This window comes from Papaver somniferum, unplaced genomic scaffold (genome assembly GCF_003573695.1).
Source record: "Papaver somniferum cultivar HN1 unplaced genomic scaffold, ASM357369v1 unplaced-scaffold_10, whole genome shotgun sequence".
Classification (NCBI taxonomy): Eukaryota; Viridiplantae; Streptophyta; class Magnoliopsida; order Ranunculales; family Papaveraceae; genus Papaver; species Papaver somniferum.
In genome coordinates, this window is record NW_020618825.1 from 9270759 (window position 1) to 9281581 (window position 10823).

Here is a 10823-nt window from a genome sequence, read left to right on the forward strand (position 1 = left end):
TGGGTTGCACAGACGCGGACACAACACAAAGCGGACGGGGACACTATAAAATTCTCAAAAAGATAGGACGCGGACATGTATATACATATTTTATTTATATATAAATCATATATTTATACATCAAAATCAAGTGTTTCGATTCTAAAAATTAAAAAATGATGTTACATGTGTATAAATTTCAAAAGAAATGAAGATATCTTTTTTTTATACACCCCAAAGGTCAAGCAATCAATCAATATTAAACACGTGGCCCAACTACAAAACCCTAATAAAGACCTAACTGATTGGTCTAAATGTTTGTTTTTCTTCATTTAGTTACTAATAGTAAAAATAAAGGAAGAAGTTTAAATGGAAATGAAAAAAAAATCGTCACACCCGAGTCATCGGCGCGTCCAAATCAGATGCACAAATTTGTGCGTCGGACACGCGTCGTGTTAGCGTCCCACTGCGTCCTGTGTCCGACGCGGACACGACTCAAAAATTGGAGCATCCGTGTAACCCAGCTTGAAGCGCAGACACGCTAATATTGATGCCGTGTCCACATCAGATGTGCGTCAGACACAAGACGCACGTGTGATACCGACACGATATATTTGTAGAAATCTATACTCAATTTTACTAATAGGGTAATCTAGTGTGTTACGAGAATGAGTATAATAGTTACTTTTTCTATAGGTGGGTAACCTGCTGGTGTAAAACTGATTTTTTTTCATGTATTTGGATGATTATTGTACTTGATATAATATAACACTATGATTTTAGTATATCAAAATATTTAACTAAATATGATATAAATGTGCCCGTGTCCTGATGATTTTAAATTTTATCGATCCCTGTGTCCGCGTCGTGTCGTATCCATATCCTGTATTCGTGTCAGTATTTCCTAGATGCGAAATCCCGAAATGATACCAATGACCCGAGTTTGAAACTGGCACTTTCTTTCTTTTGCCTAGGTAGCACCATTCCAAGTGAGTCAGATTATGATGGATCATAATCTGAAATCTGACTCAAATATTCATCCAGTCTTTTTAGCTTCAAATGAAATAGATTCTCTAGCCGTCCCCCATTTATTCTAACTTGAGCTCGAGGCTGCGAACTCAAAACAAAAACCGTTATTCTCATCAAAATTGACATTCACCTGCATTTAAATTCAGAAACAAAATCAATCAGAAAACGTTATTTTCATTAGATCTTCTTCCACCAGATAGATTCATCAATCAATACCCTAAAACTCCAGCTTTCCATTGTCAAACTTCAGAAAAAACCCGAACTCTCATTGCGTTCAATGTTTTAATCTTCAATATTTTTGGGGTTTTAGGGTTTTCTTTGTTAAACCTTTAAACCCTTTGCTCACATTTGGATTTTGATTTTAAACCCTTACTCACATTTGGGGGTTTAGTGTTTTGAAGTGGAGATTTAGAGTTGGCACATTAACTATTTGATTAAATTCACAAACGAAGAAGATGATTGTGATGTAGTCAGATGAAATGGGTAGCTTCGAAAAGACTGGATTTATGCAATATTATGGTGGTAAGGTTTTCAAAACTCTCATCACTCTATTGTTTCTTTTCTTCAAACACTTGTACATTCAAACCTAAGCTCAGATTTTTCACTAGTAGGAAAAATTCGAATAATCGTAATATGAAATCTTCAAATTTTAGCTCAGTGTGTAGTCAGAATGGGGTTTCGAAAAAAACTCAGGTAGCAAATCAGTTGGAAACAAGAAAAAGATCGTCGGGTTCATTCGAATGTGCTTTGAGAATGCGCAAGTTACTTAATCAGTATGAGCATTGGTCTTATTTGGTAGAGATTGAATTGCATAATATGGATGTGAAGTTGAATACGTACATTGTTAATCAGGTTTTGACAAGTTTATCTGATTCTGAAATGGGATTTGGTTTTTATACCTGGGCTGAATCCCAAATTGGTTATGAGCATGACTACTTTACGAACAGGACGATGGCTTCTTTGTTGCTTAAAGACTCCAAGTTTGATATGTTAGCACAGTTTTTGCAGAGAAGAAGAGATAAAGTGTTTTCAGTTCGTAGAAACATGTACCGGGGTCTTATATCAGCTTACGTTAAAGCTGGTATAATCGATCAAGCAATCAATGTTTTTGAAGAGATGATTGACTCTGATTGCCGGGTTTTTAGTGTAGATTACAATAGATTTATTGGAGTTTTAGTTAAGGATTTAAGATTTGATTTAGCAGAGCATTACTACAGTTACATGTTGAAACTAGGATTTACACTGACTTCCTTTACGTATTCAAGATTCATATCTTTTCTCTGTAAGGTGAAGAATTTCAGTTTCATTGAGAGACTTTTAGAAGACATGGATAGATATGGGGCTATACCTGACATGTGGAGTTACAATATATATGTAAACCTCTTGTGCAAGGAGAACGAATTAGACAAAGCTCTGGAAGTAATGCAGACAATGTTACAGAAGGGAAGTGACCCTGATGTTGTCACTTACACGACAGTGCTAAAAGGGTTGTGTAGTGATGGGCGCTATGAATTGGCAGTTAAGCTTTGGCGTGAAATGATTGGTAGAGGATTGCTTCCGGATGGGATAACATGTGGGGTGCTGGTTTTTGGTTTGTGTAAACGTGGAGAGGTTGATTTGGCTTATGATCTTACTGTAGACTCAATGAAGGGAAAAACCCCATTGAGTGTTTCAGTGTATAACGCCCTTATTCATGGATATTGTCAGAAAGGTGAGGTTAAAAAAGCACAAGCAATTGAGGAATTCATGAGGAAGAACGGGTGTGCGCCGGATATGGTTACTTACAACATAGAATTGAATTACTGCTGTAATAACGGAATGTTAGAAGAGGCGGCGAAATTGCTAAAGAAGATGGAAAGAAGTCAGACGAAACCCGATACATACAGCTACAACCAATTCCTGAAGGCTCTGTGCAAAGCTAACCGTATGGACAGTGCATATAGTTTGTTGGTGAAAACGATGGAGAAGAGAGGTTTATGTGATACAGTATCTTACAATACTATGATTAGGGCGTATTGTTGGGCCCGCGAAACCCAAAAGGCATACAGGATGTTCGAAGAGATGAGTGGAAAAGGGTTTGAACCAGATGTTGTAACATTTACGATTCTCATAAATGCCTTCTTCAAAAAGGGCCGTGCTGATTTAGCAGAGGATCTTCTTGATCGAATGTCACAAAAGGGACTATTTCCTGATCGAGTTTTGTATACTACAATGGTTGATCACCTGTGCAAGAGCGGGAGAGTTGATCAAGCTCAAAACTTTTTCTGCGACATGGAAAGACTTCGAATCACTCCGGATGTAATTTGTTACAATGCCCTTATAAATGGGCTCTTCAAAGCATTTAGGGTTGCTGAAGGCATGCAATTTTACGAAGATATGCAACGTAATGGGTGCCATCCTGACGAAGTGACCTATAAATTGATAATTGGAGGGCTCATAAGGGAAAAGAAGCTTACAATAGCTTGTAAAGTGTGGGACCAGATGATGGAGAACGGATTTACTCTTGATGCTGCACTTTCCAAGACCCTAACCAACGCCATCCAGTCAAAGGATGCTTCAGTCATGAATATGTCGACAGGTACTACCTTCAAGTATTATACTTCCTGCTGAACTAAAAGCATTTTGCTTTATCAGGAGTCTGGTAATTTTGATAACAACAGTTAGAGACCCAGCATGAGAAAGCTGCTGTCTTTACTAACAGAAATGATTCTTTGATCAATTTCTACTTTCAGGTACAAATATATTGTAACTATGAGCTGATTGCGTCTTTTAATGCGCTGTTCAAAAGCATGTACGGAAGTCGGAGACTCTAACAACCAGATCAAACCATCTGGAGGTGTGAGTGAAGCCAGTCTTCATTTGGGGCCTTTGCACGCTTGCAGCTCTTCGTTGCAAGGCAGAAGATAAACAAGGACATCCAGGTACGACATTTACATTTCACAGAATGATCCAATGAACTTTGACGTATCTGATGGTATAACCATGGTAGATAGAAGAATTATTGGCACTTCCTCTGACACATTTACTGCAACCTTGTAACGGTTAGATCACCTTAGAGTGAAGTGACTATGAATCTAGTATACACTAATCTATATTACTTCGGACACATTCTTGGGTAGCTATGTTACGAGGGATAAATATAGAGCTCTTCTTGTAATTAAGCTGATGACTGACACGTTGAACAGATAAAGGGTCATAGACGCATTCCCCTAGTGTCCTGTGTGTTTCCAATTCCATTATTATCCAGCCTTGTGCAGACTGACATCCCTCCATTTTATCTGTCCGAAAGATCTCAGTAGACTCTCATTTAAAAATCTTCTGTTTGTTGCTCGTATATGAATCTTTAAGGAGTTTGTCATATAATTCAACATAATACTGTTTTCAATGAATTTGCAGGTGTATGTATGCAATTTTCGAATAGGGAACCAAAGATCATCTATATTGCCATGCTCCGCTTCCCCGCATGAATAATCTGTATACATACCATTCTTTCTAGTGTTATCTTCTCTTGTGATGATTATTTCCATACATCCATGTATTGTTACCGTTTAGATCAGTATTGTAAACCTAGTCTATTCATACAGATTGGGCTCTGTGAAAATGTACAACTACTGACTTTCAAATTTCAATAGAGGCCTTCCATTTTGAAGGAACTTTTCATGAATCTTTGGTCCTATGCTTTCATATGATACTTGACCACTATGTGACATATTTTTGTTCTCCGCAGTTAAATATTACAAATTTTCGTTTGTGTAACAGTCATTTCTCTGGAGTTCTGGGCACTCTTATTGCTACTGTTGAACAGGTACTCACTGCATTGTCTTGTTCATTATTTTACATCAAGTCTTGGTCTTGAGAACCGTCTAATCTTAATTTACCATTTTCAACTATTTTCGTCTAATCTAAATTTACTGTCTTCAACTATGTTCAGTATCAGCAACTTTTGTACTGGTGATTGTTGCTACATTTTTTACCAGTACTCGATTCATGGGTCTGCATTTAGGCTTCAATTATGGGCCTACGTTTAGTGTTTTCCGTTTTGGGTCCAATGCAGATTTGTACGGGAGATCTACTCTTGTGTTTTAGATCACATCCCTTAATACAACAACTAGTGATTGTCAATGCAACACCTTTTTTTTTTACCATAATGCAACAACTACTTGTCCCTCCAGAAATCATTGCCAACAACAAACTTAAACTTAGAAAGGACCTTTAGCTTACAAAAAGGTAAGTGATTTTATGCAAATCTGCAGAAGGAGATGTACAGTGCAACACCTCATTCTTCGTTTATTATAGAACAAGATTGCCATATTCACGCCTATGCATTTAAATTACATCCCTTGTATAAAAAACGATACACCATGCAATTTTGTCAACGAGCTACGAGTCAGAATTTTTCAATCTATGATAAATTTTTCGACAGTTCGTTTCTTTCTGACAGGGCGTTCACCCCAAAGAAGTCGTTTATCTAACATAAATAACTCATCCACGTAGAATGCATGCATGGCTGCTTGCATTCCACGAATCGAAATTCTTCTTCTACCTCCCAACCAATTACCAAACAATCAAAACAACCTCTGCAACCTAGTCATTGGAAAAACAAAAAACTCACTGAGTTGAATCGGACCAAACTTGCAACTTGGTACTTGGAATTGGCTCCACCACCGATCCGGGTTGGTAGTATAAAACTTGACCCATTCGCCGCACTTCTTCTCATTTCTCTCTTTGAAAAAATCCCACATTTTTTTTCTCCAGAATTCTCAAAAAATTTCCCATCGAATCCATCCCCCAAATTCCCATCATCAGATTCTTCAAACCCATTTTTCTAATTCTAGGGTTTCATTTGGGGAATGATTCATATCAAACTAGGGTTTTACATTTTGGGGTTTTAGTTTATCAAAACTCGAGTTGAAGAATCATGAAGGCAGCAAGACTGATTGTATTTCCAATCAAAGGAAGGAATTGGTGTTTTAGTAGATCCATTGAACAAACAGTTCAAGAATCAGAAGCAACAAAACCATCACCGAAATTTAAAGATCTTTATAAGAAAATTACTTCTAAGGGGAAACCCATGAATCAAAATGTTGAGATCATTACTGAATTCTTCTCAACTAAAGTAAGTGATTTTTTTGTTTTACATTTCATGAATTTTAATGGGTTTTGTTTTGTTTTTTGAAAAAAATGGGAGAAATTCATTTTGTTGTTTGTTGTTGTGTATGTAGATGAATAAAGCTTGGGCTGGTCTTGGAGAAGCTCCTGAAGGGAGCATCAAGAATAAGATTCATGGGTAAATTCTTCAGCTGTAATACTCGATTACTCGATTTTGAATGGGAAATTTGTGGAAATGTTAGACTGAAAATGGTGTTTTGGTTTAATTTGGTGTTGTAGTTTAGGAGTGAAACTGCTGGCTCGTGTTAAGCCGTCTGAAATTTTCTTGAAGTCGATTTCGAAGGATGTTACTAATGTGGAGATTACTTATCCAACGAGGTCTGTAAACTTCTGAATCCTTTGTACTCAAATTATATGCTTTAGTGTACATTGTCATTTGGAAAATGTAGTACTGATTGCAAGGAGTGCATGAGGTTGTATGTGGTGCGCCTCATGCCCAAATAGGAGTGTGTGCACTTCTTTGCGTGTAAGGATTCATGTCTCATTGTTATTATATCGCCGTGAATGGATTGTTCGAGGATATGGGCTTTTGCAAACGAGTATTTAGAGTTTGATGTAGTCGTCCTGTAAGTCTTCAGACTTGATTGTTCAAGACAACAAGTGTTGGAGTTAGATGTTCAGAATGTGGAATTGGTTGAATACTTTGAATGCTTTGTAGTCTTACGCCTTAATGTATTCACTTTGAATTGTCGATTGTGCATGTATTAAATATGACTGGGCTTTGTTTTGATAGTTTACGATATCTTACAGGCTTTATTGGTGTTACTAGAACTATTGTAATGTAATGACTTAGGATGAGGCGTTCACATGTGTAGCAAGTAAAAGGACAGGGTTCTCATTTTGCAAAATGAATACTAATAGAAGTTCGAACTCTTTTGAACTTATCCCATTGAGTAGATATTCAACCTTGTCTTCGTGATACATTGTTTGTTAAAATATTTGCAGTTTGAATCCTCGTCTTGTGCGTCGAAGATTACGCCACATTGCTTTCAGGTAGCTAAAGTCTTTCCTCTTGAAATGATTAAGCTTTTTTTTTTTTTTTACTGAAGCAAAGTGCTCCACCATTTTTTTCCCCAGGGGATCTGTAATTCACAGACGGTACTTCTATGGTTCTGTTTCGCTGCTTCCGCTGACTGCTGCATGTGCTGTAAGTATTTCATTTACTGATTTCCCAATGGTTTTGCAGCTCATACCTCTACTAAGCTCTATTGCAACTCATACCTAAACTGTTTATTTCTGTACAGATTCTACCACTGCCCAACATCCCGTTCTTTTGGACCTTATTCCGCACCTATTCCCACTGGCGAGCTCTCCAGGTTTGTGGAATCTTCTCATACTGTTAAGCAACCATAGTTTGTTGACCAGTTATTTATATTAGCTTAGAACTATCCATATGTTTTTGTGCCGTAGTTTGTCAACTTTACTTCTATAGGGAGATTCTGCTACTCCGGTATACATGTTTCCATCTCATCTTAGTGCCCATTCTCACCACTTTCACTATTTTAGTTTCTTTTTTCTAAGTTGTATGTTTGATTAGTTTCATATATGCGAATCTCTAATAATTGATACCGTAATTTCTTTGTCATCCATTTCCATGCTGCCTGTAGACACAACCGCTTACACTAATTCCAAATTTTGTAGGGAAGCGAAAGGCTTCTTGTTCTAGTATCAGATGGCTCAACTACTGTAAAGGAGCAGAAAAGGGACAGTGATGATGAAGACGAGCAAGAACATAAAAGCCTGAATGCACTTATTCCACAATGGGTAAGCTACTAACATCATTATCCTCACGGCAAGTAATGAAATTAGTATCCACATGTATGCAAACACTGGGTTGCGCTCAGTTAAATACTGGGTCTGTAGAAATCTAAACACCCATCTCTCTAGGATGTTGTGTCGTACTCTTTTCTCACCACTAGAGTAAATTACTGAAAATCTTTTAAACTTGATAATGGTCCAATCCTTCCTCCAAAATGAATGTGGTTTTAGATATCCATGGAACAGTTTTTCCTTCAGAAAGTTCCTTTTCCCGTCTTCTTCTTCCCCAATTAACTAAGACCCTTTTCCTGTGTGCAGGTTCTGCATCCCTCTGAAGACCTTGATAAGTATCTCCAGGACCTAGATGAAAAAGATGGTCTCAGCAAGTCCGTTGTTTCTAAAATTTGCAAAGCTTATCATTTGGACACACAGGAAGTTGATAAGTATCGTTGTTCTATGTAACCAACTATATAAATTTTGTAAATTCAGAACTCCACAGGCCATCTATGTGATGAGTTTGTTGATCATTTTGTTCACACTTCTGAGTTCTGACAATGGGGTTGTAGGCAGCTTCATTCTAGAAGAAGAATGACATTTTCATTGGAAATGTTCATCCGAGTCCTCCTTTAGTTTCTTTTGTAGGCAGAAGTTAAAGCTTAGTTTTTCAATAATGGATTCAGTTATGCAGTTTGCTATATGGTTGTTAAATGTCGCATATTATTATTATTATTATTCCAGTTCATGAGGCGATCGAGGTTATATGGTTTGAACCTAAAATGGAGCATTATGTAAACATAGAACTTGGATGAGGCTTACCAGTTTATATAGACCAACCTACTCACATTGACAATTATAAGAAGAAAAATTAATAACCTGTGTTGCTTAAAAGATCGAATTTGATTGCAGATCACAAGAAAATGGCCCATGCTTACCAACCAAAAACCACAGTAAACATGGCTTGTGAGCATGCGCTTGGCAAAACTTAGGTATACATCTCCAAGAGATAATCGAAATCGTTCAGCTTGTATTCTTACTTCTTCAGTCGCCATTGGATAATAGAAGAATTTCTGAATGAAAAGATTTTGTATTTAGTAGAGTTTGTCTTGATAAGTAAAGTTGTAAATATATGCAAGACCGTTGGCTAGAATATATATAGCCTGTGTTGATTGATTTACTTTCCAAATGTGGTCGCGGCTGATTTATCTGCATATATATATATATTGATCCGGACATGGATGGATATTTTAACCTTTTGAAAGTGCTTTATCTTCGCCAATTAACCAAGACCCTTCTCCTGTTTGCAGGTTTTGCATCCCTCTTAAGACCTTGATAAGTATCTCGGCAACCTAAAAGTGAAAAATACATAAATTTTGTAAATGTAGGACTTGACGGACCATCTATGCGATGAGTTTGTTGATCATTTTTTTCCCACCTCTAACAATGAAGTTGTAGGCAGCTTCATTCTCGAAGAAGTGAGACACCTTCATTGGAAAATGACCCAATCTTTTGTAGGAAAAAGTGAAAGTCTAGTTTTCAATAATGGGTTCAGTTATGTAGTTCGATGTTCGTGTTCTCTATTTAGCGTCTCTTTCGTTCTCCAGCACAACCACACATGTAGATATTTTACGATGGCCTTCATATCCCTTGCAGATTAGTAGATTAGAGATGGGTCTGTCGCACAGTGTGTAAATGAGGTGTAATAAGGTTAAGTCGGTGTGGATGGAAACACTCTCAGCTAGTTGTCTTTTGTGTGCATGTCGAACTCATTGCAATATAGAACTTGGAGGGGAAGAAGAAGTTGATGGAATTCGTTTTTTTGTTTAGGAAACCAGAAAAAAAAAAGCAGTATAAAATTCTTGCGTATCTTTTATTTGCCCATACAGCTTCTTGAAAAAACCATGGCAGACATTTAATTGGGGTATTTCAACTACAAGATAAGAGAATTGTCCAAAAAATTCAGAAAACTTAAACCAGCAGTTGCATAAGTTTCCGTCACCTTCCAATCGATGGCAATACGGAGAACATGAACTTCACAAATCAGTACTTTAAACATCCCCAGCTCTGAATATGTGAACCTATAAAAGCAACATAAACAAAACAGATGAAAGTCTTTAAGCATTTTCGAACCGCAAATTAACAAATGCTGACATATCACTCACCCTAAATACGGTTGGTTCAGTGAGTTCAAACACTAGGGCGTCTCCATGAATGAGGTTGTGCTGCAAAGCAAAGCTTCTCCACCCTCCACACAGTCCACGCTTTCGGGACATATAACGAGTTTCGAACCGTACCCCTTGTAAATCTACCAAGGTAATAATCACATCATGATTCGGTAGGTGATCCTCGCAACTATTTCGAGGAAGACCCTGTTCGCATTAAAATTAAGATAAAAATAATGTACCCTACTTAAAGCAGAATTTGATTACAGAAAATGAAAATTATGATGAATCCTTACCAACCAAAAACCACCGCTAACATGGCTTGGGAGCATGCATTTGACAAAACTAGGAACTGCACCTCCAAGAGATAATTGAAACTGTTGAGCTCTCTCAGCAGCGATTTGTATCTCTTCTTCGGTTGCCATTAGATAGTAAAAGTAGTGAAAGAAGATCACTATGAGACCTTTTTATATTATCATCGCCTACAAGATATACATATCTTTTTGAATTCTTAATTAGGTACCATGATATCAGTTATTCCTAGATATTTGGGAGTGGAATATTTCATATCCAGCTAATAAACTATTTTCTTTATTATTCTAGGAATTTAAATAATTTTGGAAGCTAACAGCTACCACAGTGCAACAGAATATATCCGTTAATGCACATAAAACTCGGACATGGAAAGTTAGGGGATTTTAGCACAAAATCAACCAGAATGTGTCACTT

General features: G+C 37.2%; 3 protein-coding genes across 4 annotated transcripts; 2 read left to right on the top strand and 1 right to left on the bottom strand.

Moving 5' to 3' along the window:
• Positions 1–1076: 1076 nt before the first annotated feature.
• On the top strand, positions 1077–4666 carry LOC113326611 (pentatricopeptide repeat-containing protein At1g13040, mitochondrial-like). Its single transcript, XM_026574307.1, has 3 exons — positions 1077–3586; positions 3741–3929; positions 4405–4666. Exons 1-2 carry the CDS (start codon positions 1483–1485, stop codon positions 3755–3757), a joined length of 2121 nt encoding a protein of 706 aa, XP_026430092.1. The 5' UTR covers positions 1077–1482; the 3' UTR covers positions 3758–3929; positions 4405–4666.
• A 1077-nt stretch (positions 4667–5743) lies between these two features.
• Positions 5744–8672, top strand: LOC113326919 (uncharacterized protein C23H3.12c-like). 2 transcript variants are annotated; one of them, XM_026574580.1, is made up of 8 exons: positions 5744–6124; positions 6231–6295; positions 6397–6495; positions 7123–7170; positions 7255–7324; positions 7422–7493; positions 7819–7941; positions 8254–8672. In XM_026574580.1, the coding sequence occupies exons 1-8, from the start codon at positions 5927–5929 to the stop codon at positions 8395–8397; spliced, it is 819 nt and encodes a 272-aa protein (XP_026430365.1). In that variant the 5' UTR covers positions 5744–5926; the 3' UTR covers positions 8398–8672. The 2 variants fall into 2 exon arrangements, with proteins under 2 accessions (XP_026430365.1, XP_026430366.1); XM_026574581.1 differs by lacking the exon at positions 7123–7170.
• A 1308-nt stretch (positions 8673–9980) lies between these two features.
• Positions 9981–10519, bottom strand: LOC113326290 (B3 domain-containing protein At5g42700-like). The gene is made up of 3 exons (XM_026574042.1): positions 10391–10519; positions 10095–10301; positions 9981–10010 (listed from the first exon to the last, which is right to left on the bottom strand). Exons 1-3 carry the CDS (start codon positions 10517–10519, stop codon positions 9981–9983), a joined length of 366 nt encoding a protein of 121 aa, XP_026429827.1.
• Positions 10520–10823: the final 304 nt, after the last annotated feature.